At 45.2% G+C, this 19,691-nt stretch overlaps 1 protein-coding gene across 4 annotated transcripts in view; it reads right to left on the bottom strand.

Annotated features, from left to right (window-relative positions):
* The window catches only part of tle3a (TLE family member 3, transcriptional corepressor a), a 129,969-nt gene that overhangs the window by 30,811 nt on the left and 79,467 nt on the right, over positions 1-19,691 (bottom strand). For 2 of the 4 annotated variants that reach the window (XM_090230836.1, XM_036968662.2), the window contains exons 9-15: positions 15,983-16,099; positions 13,335-13,385; positions 10,073-10,219; positions 8,530-8,662; positions 4,209-4,357; positions 2,758-2,828; positions 767-1,016 (exon numbers count right to left, since the gene is read on the bottom strand). In XM_090230836.1, coding sequence (XP_090086962.1) covers positions 767-1,016; positions 2,758-2,828; positions 4,209-4,357; positions 8,530-8,662; positions 10,073-10,219; positions 13,335-13,385; positions 15,983-16,099 — 918 coding nt within the window. Of the gene's footprint in view, positions 1-766; positions 1,017-2,757; positions 2,829-4,208; positions 4,358-8,529; positions 8,663-10,072; positions 10,220-13,334; positions 13,386-15,982; positions 16,214-19,691 lie in introns of those variants that run through there. The other 2 variants (XR_016495020.1, XM_090230835.1) reach the window with 2 other exon arrangements.

Here is a 19,691-nt window from a genome sequence, read left to right as displayed (position 1 = left end):
ACAGACAGACAGACAGACAGACAGACAGACAGACAGACAGACAGACAGACAAACAGAGACAGACAGACAGACAGACAGACAGAAAGGACGGACGGAGACAAACAGACAGACACAGACAGACAGACAGACAGACAGACAGAGACAAACAGACAGAGACAGACAGACAGACAGACAGACAGACAGACAGACAGACAGACAGACAAACAGACAGACAGAGACAAACAGAGAGACAGACAGACAGAGACAAACAGACAGACAGACAGACAGACAGACAGACAGACAAACAGACAGACAGAGACAAACAGACAGACAGACAGAGACAGACAGACAGACAGACAGACAGACAAACAGAGACAGACAGACAGACAGACAGACAGAGACAAACAGACAGAGACAGACAGACAGAGACAGACAGACAGACAGACAGACAGACAGACAGACAGACAGACAGACAGAGACAGACAGACAGACAGACAGACAGACAGACAGACAGACAGACAGACAGACAGACAGACAGACAGACAGACAGACAGAACATTAATTTTATTCCTACCATCGTAGTATTGGTTATTAAGATGTGGCACTAGCCATGTCAAGGTCAAGGGTTCATTTCCCACTCAAAGATCACATACACAAACAAAAAATCCTTAGATTAAAGTAAACACCAGACAGTCTAGTTGAGAGACAGGACTCTTGTTGACTGGCTGATGTCCTAGATATTCCATAGTATTATATAGTATTATATATAGTATAATATTGTCCTCACCAGACAGTCTAGTTGAGAGACAGGACTCTTGCTGCCCGGTTGGCTGATGTCCCAGATCTTGACACAGCCCTTCCCTCCTGTGTAGACGTGTCTGGTTGGGTTGGATATAGTGACGGCACACACCACCTCGCCGTGGCTCAGCGTGTTGATCTGACGGGCGTGCCGGGGAATCCCCGGGCCTACCAGGGCGTCCGGAGGGAACGGTACCGGCTGCATCTGGCCATCCGCACTCACGTGGAAGGAGTAGGCTCTGGAAGATGAGACATAGGCTCTTGTTAGTACTGCTGGGTAGTGTTCATTTGGTACCAAATGAAAGAAAACGGACTGAAACAGGAAGGGACTAGCTGGAGTCCAATAACAAACACTAACTTTCTTTTGCAAGAGGTTTTGTTACGGTAATGAACATGACCCTGATGATTGTTATTCTAAGAGATAGGTAGCGTAGGACTGAAGGACCATCTAAGACAGACAGAGAGAGACAGACGGGGAGAGAGAGAGAGAGACAGGGAGAGAGAGAGAGACAGGGAGAGAGAGAGAGACAGGGAGAGAGAGAGAGAGAGACGGGGAGAGAGAGAGACAGGGAGAGAGAGAGACAGACGGGGAGAGAGAGAGAGACATACGGGGAGAGAGAGAGAGAGACAGGGAGAGAGAGAGACAGATGGGGAGAGAGAGAGAGAGACCGACGGGAAGAGAGAGAGACAGACGGGGAGAGAGAGAGAGACAGACAGGGAGAGAGAGAAACAGATGGGGAGAGAGAGAGACATGAAGAGAGAGAGAGAGAAAGACACAGGGAGAGAGAGAGAGACAGACAGGTAGAGAGAGGCAGAAAGAGAGAGACAGACAGGTAGAGAGAGGCAGGGAGAGAGAGAGAGACAGACGGGGAGAGAGAGAGACAGACAGGGAGAGAGAGAGACAGACGGGGAGAGAGAGAGACAGACAGGGAGAGAGAGAGAGAGACAGGGAGAGAGAGAGACAGACGGGGAGAGAGATAGAGAGAGAGACAGGGAGAGAGACAGATGGGGAGAGAGAGAGACAGACGGGGGAGAGAGAGAGACAGACGTGGAGAGAGAGAGAGACAGGGAGAGAGAAAGACAGACAGAGAGAGAGACAGGGAGGGAGAGAGACAGACAGATGTGGAGAGAGAGAGAGAGACAGGGAGAGAGACACAGACGTGGAGAGAGAGAGAGACAGGGAGAGACAGAGACAGACAGGTAGAGAGAGACAGAAGGGGGAGAGAGAGAAACAGACGTGGAGAGAGAGAGACAGGGAGAGAGACAGATAGGGAGAGAGAGACAGGGAGAGAGAGAGAGACAGACAGGTAGAGAGACAGACAGGGAGAGAGAGAGAGACAGACAGACAGGGAGAGAGAGAAACAAACGGGGAGAGAGACAGACAGCCAGAGAGACAGCCAGAGAGACAGGGAGAGAGAGAGACAGACAGGGAGAGAAAGAGAGACAGAGAGAGAGCAAGACAGACAGAGAGACAGCCAGACAGAGAGACAGACAGACAGAGAGACAGCCAGAGAGAGAGAGCCAGACGGAGACAGAAAGACAGACACACATCCAGACAGACAGACTAAGAGCAGAACCCAGAGTGTATATGGTACTCAGAGAGACATCCAGACAGACAGACTAAGAGCAGAACCCAGAGTGTATATGGTACTCAGAGAGACATCCAGACAGACAGACTAAGAGCAGAACCCAGAGTGTATATGGTACTCAGACAGACAGACAGACTAAGAGCAGAACCCAGAGTGTATATGGTACTCAGAGATTCATCCAGACAGACAGACTAAGAGCAGAACCCAGAGTGTATATGGTACTCAGAGAGACATCCAGACAGACAGACTAAGAGCAGAACCCAGAGTGTATATGGTACTCAGAACCCAGAGTGTATATGGTACTCAGAGAGACAGACAGACAGACAGACAGACAGACAGACAGACAGACAGACAGACTAAGAGCAGAACCCAGAGTGTACACGGTACTCACGGTTTTCCTCCAGATATCGACGTGAGACTGGCTGGAAGACCCGGTCTCATGTGGGGATGAGGATCAAATCCCTGCAACAGAACAAACACAGGGACAACAAGACATAACCTACGCAACATACTCTTTACAATAACATACAGAGTAGCCTTGCGGAGAAGCAGGCTTCCTTACATGGACAGCCTGGTGAAGGTAATGGTAGAAAGGAGATGGGTGGAAGCGCTGTTTAAATCAGTAACGCCTCGCAAACACGTCACAACCAATCAAATGCCTTGCGTGGGCGGAGCTCCAAAGGTGCCCACTCATAATGTGTTCAGAGACGGTGTAATGCCTTCATCAACAGGAAGTTGGGTATAGACCTCATCAACAGGATGTTGGGTATAGACCTCATCAACAGGAAGTTGGGTATAGACCTCATCAACAGGAAGTTGGGTATAGACCTCATCAACAGGAAGTTGGGTATAGACCTCATCAACAGGATGTTGGGTATAGACCTCATCAACAGGATGTTGGGTATAGACCTCATCAACAGGATGACGGGTATAGACCTCATCAACAGGAAGTTGGGTATAGACCTCATCAGCTGGAGGTTGGATATAGACCTCATCAACAGGACGTTGGGTATAGACCTCATCAACAGGAAGTTGGGTATAGACCTCATCAGTTGGAGGTTGGATATAGACCTCATCAACAGGACGTTGGGTATACCCTCATCAACAGGAAGTTGGGTATAGACCTTATCAACAGGAAGTTGGGTATAGACCTCATCAGCTCGATGTTGGGTATAGACCTCATCAGATGGATGTTGGGTATAGACCTCATCAGATGGATGTTGGGTATAGACCTCATCAGCTGGATGTTGGGTATAGACCTCATCAGATGGATGTTGGGTATAGACCTCATCAGATGGATGTTGGGTATAGACCTCATCAGATGGATGTTGGGTATAGACCTCATCAGATGGATGTTGGGTATAGACCTCATCAGATGGATGTTGGGTATAGACCAACTTCTGGATAAATCGTTTTTACTACCAGGTTTTCTTCCATTTTCTGCAATGTTGCAAACTAGCACACGGAACAAGTCTCCAAAATGTTTCCTATCTGGTCGTAAAAACAGTGACGAACAGAACATACTGCTTCTACGGGCATGTGGGTGGGAGGGCTGTTGAAAGGGAAGATCCAATAAAAATGGAGCTGCTGAAATCCAGCTGCTCACTCTAACAGTTTTGGCAACAAACAAAAAAATTCTCCACACCTCCAAAAAGGAGACGCGACAACAACGTCATTTTGGGAGATTTTGATCAACACGAGACTATCTATAGTAAACACCTACAAAAAAAAAAATTAAATAAAAGATTGAACATTATAATAACCTCTACGATGACTCACACAAACCCACACCTAAGATAGATAGGGACGCTAGGAATCAGCAGCGTGTGTAGTATGTCTCACCATGGGCGTTCGTCCGTACGCTGCAACGGCAGCGCTCATCTGAGGGGAGACGTGCAGTCCAGCGTAGACGCCAGGGCTGGTCAGACCTCCGTTCATCTCAGGATGATGACCCATCATAACGAAGGGAGGGTACAGGGGAGTCCTCAGAGCTGTTGGAGACGAGGAGGAGGAGGATAATTATCATCACATTACTGCTGTTGTGGATGACGTTATGAATATACAGTATGTTTGGTATTATATATTGTCACGTGTCACGAGAATTTTTTTTATCCAAAATGGTTGAACTCAACTGTCACTATAGTTTTGACAAAATTCCCAGAAGTTTGTAAGACCCTTGTTAATGAATAATTAGACAAACCCCCAGAAGTTTGTAAAATGAAATACACCCCAGGTCACAGCAGAGGACAGAGAGAGGTGGAACACATTACTAATAAACACACCCCTGGTCACAGCAGAGGACAGAGAGAGGTGGAACACATTACTAATAAACACACCCCTGGTCACAGCAGAGGACAGAGAGAGGTGGAACACATTACTAATAAACACACCCCTGGTCACAGCAGAGGACAGAGAGAGGTGGAACACATTACTAATAAACACACCCCTGGTCACAGCAGAGGACAGAGAGAGGTGGAACACATTACTAATAAACACACCCCAGGTCACAGCAGAGGACAGAGGACAGAGAGAGGTGGAACACATTACTAATAAACACACCCCAGGTCACAGCAGAGGACAGAGAGAGGTGGAACACATTACTAATAAACACACCCCAGGTCACAGCAGAGGACAGAGGACAGAGAGAGGTGGAACACATTACTAATAAATACACCCCAGGTCACAGCACAGGACAGAGAGAGGTGGAACACATTACTAATAAATACACCCCAGGTCATAGCAGAGGACAGAGAGAGGTGGAACACATTACTAATAAATACACCCCAGGTCACAGCAGAGGACAGAGAGAGGTGGAACACATTACTAATAAACACACCCCAGGTCACAGCAGAGGACAGAGAGAGGTGGAACACATTACTAATAAACACACCCCAGGTCACAGCAGAGGACAGAGAGAGGTGGAACACATTACTAATAAATACACCCCAGGTCACAGCAGAGGACAGAGAGAGGTGGAACACATTTCTAATAAACACACCCCAGGTCACAGCAGAGGACAGAGAGAGGTGGAACACATTACTAATAAACACACTCCAGGGTCACAGCAGAGGACAGAGAGAGGTGGAACACATTACTAATAAATACACCCCAGGTCACAGCAGAGGACAGAGAGAGGTGGAACACATTACTAATAAACACACTCCAGGGTCACAGCAGAGGACAGAGAGAGGTGGAACACATTACTAATAAACACACCCCAGGTCACAGCAGAGGACAGAGAGAGGTGGAACACATTACTAATAAACACACTCCAGGGTCACAGCAGAGGACAGAGAGAGGTGGAACACATTACTAATAAATACACCCCAGGTCACAGCAGAGGACAGAGAGAGGTGGAACACATTACTAATAAATACACCCCAGGTCACAGCAGAGGACAGAGGACAGAGAGAGGTGGAACACATTACTAATAAATACACCCCAGGTCACAGCAGAGGACAGAGAGAGGTGGAACACATTACTAATAAATACACCCCAGGTCACAGCAGAGGACAGAGGACAGAGAGAGGTGGAACACATTACTAATAAACACACCCCAGGTCACAGCAGAGGACAGAGGACAGAGAGAGGTGGAACACATTACTAATAAACACACCCCAGGTCACAGCAGAGGACAGAGAGAGGTGGAACACATTACTAATAAATACACCCCAGGTCACAGCAGAGGACAGAGAGAGGTGGAACACATTACTAATAAACACACCCCAGGTCACAGCAGAGGACAGAGAGAGGTGGAACACATTACTAATAAACACACCCCAGGTCACAGCAGAGGACAGAGAGAGGTGGAACACATTACTAATAAACACACCCCAGGTCACAGCAGAGGACAGAGAGAGGTGGAACACATTACTAATAAATACACCCCAGGTCACAGCAGAGGACAGAGAGAGGTGGAACACATTACTAATAAACACACTCCAGGGTCACAGCAGAGGACAGAGAGAGGTGGAACACATTACTAATAAACACACCCCAGGTCATAGCAGAGGACAGAGAGAGGTGGAACACATTACTAATAAACACACCCCAGGTCACAGCAGAGGACAGAGAGAGGTGGAACACATTACTAATAAACACACCCCAGGTCACAGCAGAGGACAGAGAGAGGTGGAACACATTACTAATAAACACACTCCAGGGTCACAGCAGAGGACAGAGGACAGAGAGAGGTGGAACACATTACTAATAAATACACCCCAGGTCACAGCAGAGGACAGAGAGAGGTGGAACACATTACTAATAAACACACTCCAGGTCACAGCAGAGGACAGAGGACAGAGAGAGGTGGAACACATTACTAATAAATACACCCCAGGTCACAGCAGAGGACAGAGAGAGGTGGAACACATTACTAATAAATACACCCCAGGTCACAGCAGAGGACAGAGAGAGGTGGAACACATTACTAATAAACACACTCCAGGGTCACAGCAGAGGACAGAGAGAGGTGGAACACATTACTAATAAATACACCCCAGGTCACAGCAGAGGACAGAGGACAGAGAGAGGTGGAACACATTACTAATAAATACACCCCAGGTCACAGCACAGGACAGAGAGAGGTGGAACACATTACTAATAAACACACTCCAGGTCACAGCAGAGGACAGAGGACAGAGAGAGGTGGAACACATTACTAATAAATACACCCCAGGTCACAGCAGAGGACAGAGAGAGGTGGAACACATTACTAATAAACACACCCCAGGTCACAGCAGAGGACAGAGAGAGGTGGAACACATTACTAATAAACACACCCCAGGTCACAGCAGAGGACAGAGAGAGGTGGAACACATTACTAATAAACACACCCCAGGTCACAGCAGAGGACAGAGGAGATGTATTTTATTTAACCTTAATTTAACTAGGCAAGTCAGTTAATTAAGAACAAATTCTTATTTACAATGACGGCCTACACCGGCCAAACCCGGACGACGCCGGGCCAATTGGGCTCCGCTCTACGGGACTCCCAATCACGGCCGGATGTGATACAGCCTGGAATCGAACCAGGAACTATAGTGACACCTCTTGCACTGAGATACAGTGCCTTAGACCGCTGCGCCACTCGGGAGCCCCACAAGAGAAATAGAAGTGTGCCGGCCAAAGCCCTTGGCTTCCTGAGAGGCCTGATGCCAGTCTCGTGGGTGTGAGAGCAGCAGTACCAACACACAGGCTCTATAGGCACTATTGTCATGACATAAACCATTTTGAATTAAAAAATTATAATTTGAATTGAGAAGGAGAGAGAGACACAGAGGGAGCCACACACTCAGTCACAGTAGAGAGAGAGAGAGAGAGAGAGACTCAGAGGGAGCCACACACTCAGTCACAGTAGAGAGAGAGAGAGAGAGAGACTCAGAGGGAGCAACACACTCAGTCACAGTAGAGAGAGAGAGAGAGAGAGACACAGAGGGAGCCACACACTCAGTCACAGTAGAGAGAGAGAGAGAGAGAGAGAGACTCAGAGCACAGTAGAGAGAGAGAGAGAGACTCAGAGGGAGCAACACACTCAGTCACAGTAGAGAGAGAGAGAGAGAGAGAGAGAGACTCAGAGGGAGCCACACACTCAGTCACAGTAGAGAGAGAGAGAGAGAGAGAGAGAGACTCAGAGGGAGCCACACACTCAGTCACAGTAGAGAGAGAGAGAGAGAGAGACTCAGAGGGAGCAACACACTCAGTCACAGTAGAGAGAGAGAGAGAGAGACTCAGAGGGAGCCACACACTCAGTCACAGTAGAGAGAGAGAGAGAGACTCAGAGGGAGCCACACACTCAGTCACAGTAGAGAGAGAGAGAGAGAGAGAGAGACTCAGAGGGAGCCACACACTCAGTCACAGTAGAGAGAGAGAGAGAGAGACTCAGAGGGAGCCACACACTCAGTCACAGTAGAGAGAGAGAGAGAGAGAGACTCAGAGGGAGCAACACACTCAGTCACAGTAGAGAGAGAGAGAGAGACTCAGAGGGAGCCACACACTCAGTCACAGTAGAGAGAGAGAGAGAGAGAGACTCAGAGGGAGCAACACACTCAGTCACAGTAGAGAGAGAGAGAGAGAGAGACTCAGAGGGAGCAACACACTCAGTCACAGTAGAGAGAGAGTTTGGGACGCAGGCAGAGATTACCAGTGAGAATGCAGTACTAACCTAGAGCCTCCATGCCAGGGGGTTTGCCCAGGATGGGCCGCAGCCCAGGAGTGGTGGAGGTGCCTGGGGTGGGGGCGTCGCTACGAGGGGTGGGGGTGGTCGACTTCAGGCCTGGCATTGATGACTTGTCATTCTGCACAAGAGGAGAGAGAGAGAGGGGGAGGGACGGAGAGAGGACGATGGAGGGAGAGGGATAGATAGAGAAATGGGGAGAGATTAACAAATGTGGGCCCGCCAACTGAATTGCAGTCACACTTCAGTGGCTTTAACTGTCTGTTTCCCTGTCCTGTCTGTTTCCCTGTCTGTTTCCCAGTCCTGTCTGTTTCCCATTCCTGTCTGTTTCCCTGTCCTGTCTGTTTCCCAGTCCTGTCTGTTTCCCAGTCCTGTCTGTTTCCCAGTCCTGTCTGTTTCCCATTCCTGTCTGTTTCCCTGTCCTGTCTGTTTCCCTGTCCTGTCTGTTTCCCTCTGTCCTGTCTGTTTCCCAGTCCTGTCTGTCTCCCTGTCCTGTCTGTTTCCCTGTCTGTTTCCCAGTCCTGTCTGTCTCCCTGTCCTGTCTGTTTCCCAGTCCTGTCTGTCTCCCTGTCCTGTCTGTTTCCCAGTCCTGTCTGTTTCCTCCTGTCCTGTCTGTCTCCCTGTCCTGTCTGTTTCCCAGTCCTGTCTGTCTCCCTGTCCTGTCTGTTTCCCAGTCCTGTCTGTTTCCTCCTGTCCTGTCTGTTTCCCAGTCCTGTCTGTCTCCCTGTCCTGTCTGTTTCCCAGTCATGTCTGTTTCCCTGTCCTGTCTGTTTCCTCCTGTCCTGTCTGTTTCCCAGTTCTGTCTGTTTCCTCCTGTCCTGTCTGTTTCCTCCTGTCCTGTCTGTTTCCCAGTCCTGTCTGTTACCCTGTCCTGTCTGTTTCCCTGTCCTGTCTGTTTCCCTGACTATCTTAATCTCTATTATAACTAATAGGGTTTTAATAAATAACAGTCTCTAAACTCTGGAAGGACTATCGTAATCTCTAAACTCTGGAAGGACTATCTTAATCTCTAAACTCTGGAAGGACTATCTTAATCTCTAAACTCTGGAAGGACTATCTTAATCTCTATTGTAACTAATAGGGTTTTAATAAATAACAGTCTCTAAACTCTGGAAGGACTATCTTAATCTCTAAACTCTGGAAGGACTATCTTAATCTCTAAACTCTGGAAGGACTATCTTAATCTCTAAACTCTGGAAGAACTATCTTAATCTCTATTGTAACTAATAGGGTTTTAATAAATAACAGTCTCTAAACTCTGGAAGGACTATCGTAATCTCTAAACTCTGGAAGGACTATCTTAATCTCTAAACTCTGGAAGGACTATCTTAATCTCTAAACTCTGGAAGAACTATCTTAATCTCTAAACTCTGGAAGAACTATCTTAATCTCTATTGTAACTAATAGGGTTTTAATAAATAACCGTCTCTAAACTCTGGAAGGAGTTGTGACTCTCTCGTCACACACACACACACAGACACACACACACAGACACACACAGACACACAGACACACACACAACGTTCTTTACATGGTTTTCCTTGTTCTTGGAGGAGGGCGTGCTACTGGACGACGCTACAGAGGCGGGGCTGGTGGGCGTGTCCTTCTGGGGGCGGGGCTTACCGATGCTGTTCCCCTCGGGCGAGTGAGCGGGGCTAGCCCGAGGGGTAGCGGGGTCCTGGAGTAAACAAACAAATAAACAAACAAACAATCACTTTGAGGACACGCCTAAGTAACTATGGAAACACACTTACAGGACAAACCACGCCCACTAAAATCCAGCAGCCACACCCCTTATTGTACTAAGTCACTACGACGTGCCGGGATACAGTACAGTTGAAGTCAGAAGTTTACATACACCTTTCTCCAAATACATTTCAACTCAGTTTTTCACAATTCCTGACATTTAATCCTAGTAAAAATTCCCTGTTTTAGGTCAGTTAGGATCACCACTTTATTTTAAGGATGTGAAATGTCAGAATAATAGTAGAGAGAGTGATTTATTTCAGCTTTTATTTCTTTCATCACATTCCCAGTGGGTCAGAAGTTTACATACACTCAAATAGTATTTGGTAGCATTGCCTTTAAATTGTTTAACTTGAGTCAAACGTTTCAGGTAGCCTTCCACAAGCTTCCCACAATAAGTTGAATGAATTTTGGCCCATTCCTCCTGACAGAGCTGGTGTAACTGAGTCAGGTTTGTAGGCCTCCTTGCTCGCACACGCTTTTTCAGTTCTGCCCACACATTATCTATAGAATTGAGGTCAGGGCTTTGTGATGGCCACTCCAATACCTTGACTTTGTTGTCCTTAAGCCATTTTAACACAACTGTGGAAGTATGCTTGGGGTCAATGTCCATTTGGAAGACCCATTTGTGACCAAGCTTTAACTTCCTGACTGATGTCTTCAGATGTTGCTTCAATATATCCACAGAATGTTCCTTCCTCATGATGCCATCTATTTTGTGAAGTGCACCAGACCCTCCTGCAGCAAAGCACCCCCATAACATGATGTTGCCACCCCCGTGCTTCACGGTTGGGATGGTGATCTTCAGCTTGCAAGCCTTCCCCTTTTTCCTCCAAACATTCATTACAGTCATTATGGCCAAACAGTTCTATTTTAGTTTCATCAGACCAGAGGACATTTCTCCAAAAAGTACAATCTTTGTCCCCATGTGCAGTTGCAAACCGTAGTCTGGCTTTTTTTGTGTTAATTTTTTTGTTGTTGTTGAATTTTATCCCTTTTTCTCCCCAATTTCGTGTTATCCAGTTGTTTTAGAAGCTACTATCTTGTTTCATCGCTACAACTCCCGTACGGGCTCGGGAGAGACGAAGGTTGAAAGTCATGCGTCCTCCGATACACAACCCAACCAAGCGGCACTGCTTCTTAACACAGCGCGCATCCAACCCGGAAGCCAGCCGCACCAATGCGCCGGAGGAAACACTGTGCACCTGGCCACCTTGGTTAGCGCACACTGCGCCCAGCCCGCCACAGGAGTCGCTGGTGCGCGATGAGACAAGGATATCCAGTAAATAAACAGTTCAGAGGACAAGAAAACATTTCTCCAAAAAAGTACGATCTTTGTCCCCATGTGCAGTTGCAAACCGTAGTCTGGCTTTTTTATGGCAGTTTTGGAGCAGTGGCTTCTTCCTTGCTGAGCGGCCATTCAGGTTATGTTGATGTAGGACTCGTTTTACTGTGGATATAGATACTTTTGTACCTGTTTCCTCCAGCATCTTCACAAGGTCCTTTGCTGTTGTTCTGGGATTGATTTGCACTTTTCACACCAAAGTACGTTCATCTCTAGGAGACAGAACGCGTCTCCTTCCTGAGCGGTATAACGGCTGCGTGGTCCCATGGTGTTTATACTTGCGTACTATTGTTTGTACAGATAAACGTGGTACCTTCAGGCGTTTGGAAATTTCTCCCAAGGATGAACCAGACTTGTGGAGGTCTACAATGTTGTTGTTATTAGTAGAGACAACTGAGTATTACACCTGTATGTTGTTATTAGTAGAGACTACTGAGTATTATATCTGTATGTTGTTATTAGTAGAGACTACTGAGTATTACACCTGTAGTATTACACCTGTATGTTGTTATTAGTATAGACTACTGAGTATTACACCCATATGTTGTTATTAGTATAGACAACTGAGTATTACACCTGTAGTAATACACCTGTAGTAATACACCTGTAGTAATACACCTGTAGTGATACACCTGTAGCAATGCACCTGTAGTATTACACCTGTAGTAATACACCTGTAGTATTACACCTGTAGTATTACACCTGTAGTAATACACCTGTAGTAATACACCTGTAGTATTACACCTGTAGTAATACACCTGTAGTAATACACCTGTAGTAATACACCTGTAGTATTACACCTGTAGTAATACACCTGTAGTAATACACCTGTGGTATTACACCTGTAGTAATACACCTGTAGTAATACACCTGTAGTATTACACCTGTATGTTGTTATCAGTAGATACTACTGAGTATTACACCTGTAGTATTACACCTGTATGTTGTTATCAGTAGAGACTACTGAGTATTACACCTGTAGTAATACACCTGTAGTCTTACACCTGTAGTAATACACCTGTAGTATTACACCTGTAGTAATACACCTGTAGCAATGCACCTGTAGTAATACACCTGTAGTAATACACCTGTAGCAATGCACCTGTAGTAATACACCTGTAGTAATACACCTGTAGTATTACACCTGTAGTATTACACCTGTAGTAATACACCTGTAGTAATACACCTGTAGCAATGCACCTGTAGTAATACACCTGTAGTAATACACCTGTAGTAATACACCTGTAGTAATACACCTGTAGTATTACACCTGTAGTAATACACCTGTAGTAATACACCTGTAGTAATACACCTGTAGTATTACACCTGTAGTAATACACCTGTAGTATTACACCTGTAGTAATACACCTGTAGCAATGCACCTGTAGCAATGCACCTGTAGTAATACACCTGTAGTAATACACCTGTAGCAATGCACCTGTAGTAATACACCTGTAGTATTACACCTGTAGTAATACACCTGTAGTATTACACCTGTATGTTGTTATCAGTAGAGACTACTGAGTATTACACCTGTAGTAATACACCTGTAGTAATACACCTGTAGCAATGCACCTGTAGTAATACACCTGTAGTAATACACCTGTAGTAATACACCTGCAGTAATACACCTGTAGTAATACACCTGTAGTAATACACCTGTAGTAATACACCTGTAGTATTACACCTGCATGTTGTTTACCTCATTGGACACATCTACGACCAGGTCATCACTCTTATCTCCATCACTGTCCTATAGAGAGGAACATTGGAGAAGCAGTCAACATGACATGAAATACCAGCACATCAACAGCCTTCACACCAATCCATTGTGTCTATCAACAGCCTTCACACCAATCCATTGTGTCTATCAACAGCCTTCACACCAATCCATTGTGTCTATCAACAGCCTTCACACCAATCCATTGTGTCTACCAACAGCCTTCACACCAATCCATTGTGTCTATCAACAGCCTTCACACCAATCCATTGTGTCTATCAACAGCCTTCACATCAATCCATTGTGTCTATCAACAGCCTTCACACCAATCCATTGTGTCTACCAACAGCCTTCACACCAATCCATTGTGTCTATCAACAGCCTTCACACCAATCCATTGTGTCTACCAACAGCCTTCACACCAATCCATTGTGTCTATCAACAGCCTTCACACCAATCCATTGTGTCTATCAACAGCCTTCACACCAATCCATTGTGTCTATCAACAGCCTTCACACCAATCCATTGTGTCTATCAACAGCCTTCACACCAATCCATTGTGTCTATCAACAGCCTTCACACCAATCCATTGTGTCTATCAACAGCCTTCACACCAATCCATTGTGTCTATCAACAGCCTTCACACCAATCCATTGTGTCTATCAACAGCCTTCACACCAATCCATTGTGTCTACCAACAGCCTTCACACCAATCCATTGTGTCTATCAACAGCCTTCACACCAATCCATTGTGTCTATCAACAGCCTTCACACCAATCCATTGTGTCTATCAACAGCCTTCATACCAATCCATTGTGTCTATCAACAGCCTTCACACCAATCCATTGTGTCTATCAACAGCCTTCACACCAATCCATTGTGTATATCAACAGCCTTTACACCAATCCATTGTGTCTATCAACAGCCTTCACACCAATCCATTGTGTCTATCAACAGCCTTCACACCAATCCATTGTGTCTACCAACAGCCTTCACACCAATCCATTGTGTCTATCAACAGCCTTCACACCAATCCATTGTGTCTATCAACAGCCTTCACACCAATCCATTGTGTCTATCAACAGCCTTCACACCAATCCATTGTGTCTATCAACAGCCTTCACACCAATCCATTGTGTCTATCAACAGCCTTCACACCAATCCATTGTGTCTACCAACAGCCTTCACACCAATCCATTGTGTCTATCAACAGCCTTCACACCAATCCATTGTGTCTATCAACAGCCTTCACACCAATCCATTGTGTCTATCAACAGCCTTCACACCAATCCATTGTGTCTATCAACAGCCTTCACACCAATCCATTGTGTCTATCAACAGCCTTCACACCAATCCATTGTGTCTATCAACAGCCTTCACACCAATCCATTGTGTCTATCAACAGCCTTCAAACCAATCCATTGTGTCTATCAACAGCCTTCACACCAATCCATTGTGTCTATCAACAGCCTTCACACCAATCCATTGTGTCTATCAACAGCCTTCACACCAATCCATTGTCTATCAACAGCCTTCCTACCAATCCATTGTGTCTATCAACAGCCTTCACACCAATCCATTGTGTCTATCAACAGCCTTCACACCAATCCATTGTGTCTATCAACAGCCTTCACACCAATCCATTGTGTCTATCAACAGCCTTCACACCAATCCATTGTGTCTATCAACAGCCTTCACACCAATCCATTGTGTCTATCAACAGCCTTCACACCAATCCATTGTGTCTATCAACAGCCTTCACACCAATCCATTGTGTCTGTCAACAGCCTTCACACCAATCCATTGTGTCTATCAACAGCCTTCACACCAATCCATTGTGTCTATCAACAGCCTTCACACCAATCCATTGTGTCTGTCAACAGCCTTCACACCAATCCATTGTGTCTATCAACAGCCTTCACACCAATCCATTGTCTATCAACAGCCTTCACACCAATCCATTGTGTCTATCAACAGCCTTCACACCAATCCATTGTGTCTCAACAGCCTTCACACCAATCCATTGTCTATCAACAGCCTTCACACCAATCCATTGTCTATCAACAGCCTTCACACCAATCCATTGTCTATCAACAGCCTTCACACCAATCCATTGTGTCTATCAACAGCCTTCACACCAATCCATTGTGTCTCAACAGCCTTTACACCAATCCATTGTGTCTACCAACAGCCTTCACACCAATCCATTGTGTCTATCAACAGCCTTCATACCAATCCATTGTGTCTACCAACAGCCTTCACACCAATCCATTGTGTCTATCAACAGCCTTCAAACCAATCCATTGTGTCTGTCAACAGCCTTCATACCAATCCATTGTGTCTGTCAACAGCCTTCACACCAATCCATTGTGTCTCAACAGCCTTCACACCAATCCATTGTGTCTGTCAACAGCCCTGAATCCCCAATCTAGCCTAGCCCCGGAGCACTACTGTAGATCTGACGATTGGATTGGTGTAAACAATGTGGTCATAGCGCCATCTTGCCCTCTGATAGGCCAGCTGGAATTGTTTCCATATTGCTTACAACTAATTCAGCCCTCTCAGATCTAGTGCCTAGGGGGCAAGGAGCTAGGAGCTAAGGGTGGATATATGGGACTGAGGGCACTTACGTATCTGCTCATACTGTCCTTCTCGTCCACTTTGCGTTTCTTAGAGTCCAGACTGTAGTCGGAGGAGCTGTGTTTCTCACTGGCTGTTCTCAGGCTGTCGGTCGGGGAGACGTTATTCTGGAAGAAATAACATATAGCACATATAACATGGCAAGTGATAATTCTGTCTTTAAAATATGTTAATTCCATCGCTGTTCACACTTTGACAACAAGTTCATCTGTTTTCTAGAAAATGATTAACGGGAGATTTGTACTATAATCCCTGGGTTTAACCCAGAAAGGGAAATGACTGGTCGTTTCACGCTGCTGCCACAGGGATTAACACCACAGGAAGTAGTTCAAGCGTTGGGCCAGTAACCCAAATGTTGCTGGATCAAATCCCCAAAAAAAGGACATGGTAAGAATCTGTCTGTCACGTTCTGACCTTATGTCTTTGTTTCAGTATGGTCAGAGCGTGAGTTGGGTGGGGTGTCTATGTTTGTTTTTCTATGAGTTGGTATTTCTGTGTTTGGCCTGGTATGGTTCTCAATCAGAGGCAGCCGTCAATCATTGTCCCTGATTGAGAACCATATTTAGGTAGCATGTTTTCTATTGTGTTTCGTGGGTGATTGTTTTCTGTTGTGTGCACCAGCCAGAACTGTTTTGGTCGTTTCTCTTTGTAATTTTGTTATTTCCGTGTTCATCTAATAACAATGGACACACACCACGCTGCAAACTGGTCCGACCTATCTTACTCCTCATCAGAGGAAGACGAAAATCCACTATCGTTCTGCACCTGGTAGTTAACCCACTTGGGCGCCGAAGACGTCGATGTCGATTATGGCAGCACCCCCGCACCTCTCTGATTCAGAGGGGTTGGGTTCAATTTCGGGAAGACACATTTCAGTTCAATGCATTCAGTTTGTCATGACGTTGCCCTCTTTGGGAACAGCAAGCCCCATTCCCCTCTCCTTGTCTCCTACACCCATGCTGCTGTGGTCAGAGAGAGGTCGTAAATTCCTGGAGGAGATGATCTCCTCATGGCCACAGTATAGAGACAGAGTGAAGTTTCATAGAGAACAAAGGAATTTCTTCCACTTCACAGAACTTGAGGTCCGAACAACATTTATGTTCTGGAGAAGGTATAAAAGATCGGTGAAGAATCCAGCTACGGACTGGTCCGTTTGTTACAACTTGGGGAAGCTCATGGGAGACGGTGTGGCCACATTACCATAACGCTGTTTATATAATAGCCTCAGATATGAGGTTTACATCTAATTGTTGTAAAAGATGAATGAGTGCGGATGATACTGTTTGTAAAATTGTGTAATATGATTTTGGACTGTTTAATGAAGGAAACTCCAATTCCCTTTTGAGTTTAACGAAATCAGAGGACCGCCCATGAGCCCAGTTAGGGTCGGGCATCCTTTTCTGCAATTCCCGAATAAAACCCAACTTTGAGAATTTCTCAACAGACCATGTTTCCCTCAATCACGGGAGGACAAAGGTTGTAGACCATTGCTGAATCTTTTAACCATCCCACGTGGTTAAACTCTTAGACTATCGATACCGACAGAATAAGAACAAGTCTTTGATATTAATTACTAGTCTGCAGCTAGGAATTCAGTATCATTGAACGTGAAGGACGACAACCGCCGAAACATCCATTCTATAACGACATGAATGAATGTCACTCTGAACTAACCATTCTAACCATGACAGAGAGGGCGGACAAACTCTCCAACAGAAACAAACTTTTCAACAGAAATCCAGACGACACACTGAGCGTAAATATATATGTATTGATTGCAATTGTTCCCGAATGAGTGAACGTTCATGTGCAAAGGATTAGCATTTCAATTGTTATAATTATCAACTGTGTGTTGTCTCATCTCAGTCGACCCCCACTTCCCTTTTGTCCACCAAGCCGCGATGCCGGTTTATCCCACTAGGGAAACTCCGTTATCATTTCCTTGTAACTATCTACTGTTTGTTTATGCATTTCTGTGAATTACTTAGTTAGTAAATAAATGATTTTAAGACAATTGATGTATGGATTCACTTCATAGTAAAGACTGGGTTCGTGCAGATAACCGTCAATTTACGACGTTTGGAATGAGACTAACGTGAGGTAAAATAAATAATTAATTAATCAGAAGACTAATTGATCAGATATCAAAAATATCTGAAAAGTTATATTAGGAAAATTATAACTTGGTAAATCTGAATATTTTTTCTTGGTGCCCCGACTTCCTAGTTAATTACAGTTACATGATTAATTAGTTAATCACGAAATGCTAATTACAGAGAGTTATTTGATAAAGATTAATCTTCAGTTTAATGATGCCAAAGTCATGACAAGTTGTACAACTGACTAGGTGCCCCCCCCTTTCCTACAGCAGAGCAGACTTTCATTACAAATAAAGAAAAGACTCGTTATCTGGTTCCTCTATATTATAATCTATTCGGTTTTTAAAATGTTTTATTTGAGTATCTCGGTTTTAAAAACCTTTTCTATCATGAGAGCTACATTTAAATAATGAAACATGTCACGAGATATAGAACATTCTTCTCCTGGTCCTGAGAGAGAAAGTAGTGCACTATATTGTCAACGCTTCCCCTCGTCCTGAGAGAGAAAGTAGTGTACTATATTGTCAACTCTTCCCCTGGTCTTTAGAGAGAAAGTAGTGCACTATATTGTCAACTCTTCCCCTGGTCCTTAGAGAGAAAGTAGTGCACTATGTTGTCAACTCTTCCCCTGGTCCTTAGAGAGAAAGTAGTGCACTATGTTGTCAACTCTTCCCCTGGTCTTTAGTGTCCAAGAGAAAGTAGTGCACTATGTTGTCAACTCTTCTCCTGGTCCTTAGAGAGAAAGTAGTGCACTATGTTGTCAACTCTTCCCCTGGTCCTTAGTGTCCAAGAGAAAGTAGTGCACTATGTTGTCAACTCTTCCATTCGTCCTTAGTGCACTACTTTCTCTCTATGTTGTCAACTCTTCTCCTGGTCCTTAGAGAGAAAGTAGTGCACTATGTTGTCAACTCTTCCCTTCGTACTTAGTGCACTACTTTCTCTCTATGTTGTCAACTCTTCTCCTGGTCCTTAGAGAGAAAGTAGTGCACTATGTTGTCAACTCTTCCCCTGGTCCAATCTACACACACTACCCCATAATGACGTGAAGACAGATATTTTGAAAACTTTTTGGGAGGAATTTTTAGCAAATGTATGAAAAATGCAAAAATAAAATACCTTAGTATTCAGACCCTTCGCTATAAGAATCAAAATTTATCTCAGGTGCATCCTGTTTCCATTGAACATCCTCGAGATGTTTTTACAGCTTGATTGGAGTCCACCTGTGGTAAATTCAATTGATTGGACATGATTTGGAAAGGCACACACCTGTCTATATAAGGTCCCATAGTTGACAGTGCATGTCAGAGCAAAAACCAAGCCATGAGGTCGAAGGAATTGTATGTAGAGCTCCGAGACAGTATTGTCTCGAGGTACAGATTTGGGGAAGGGCACCAACACATTTCTGCAGCATTGAAGGTTCCCAAGAACACAGTGGCCTCCATCGTTCTTAAATGGAAGTTTGGAACCACCAAGACTCTTCCTAGAGCTGGCTGCCCGGCCCAACTGAGCAATCGGGGAGAAGGGCCTTGGTCAAGGAGGTAACCAAGAACCCGATGGTCACTCTGACAGAGCTCCAGAGTTCCTCTGTGGAGATGGGAGA

This window comes from Oncorhynchus mykiss, chromosome 4 (assembly GCF_057628025.1).
Source record: "Oncorhynchus mykiss isolate SJ-2025 chromosome 4, ASM5762802v1, whole genome shotgun sequence".
Lineage (NCBI taxonomy): Eukaryota > Metazoa > Chordata > Actinopteri > Salmoniformes > Salmonidae > Oncorhynchus > Oncorhynchus mykiss.
This window is presented reverse-complemented; position numbering and strand designations above follow the sequence as displayed.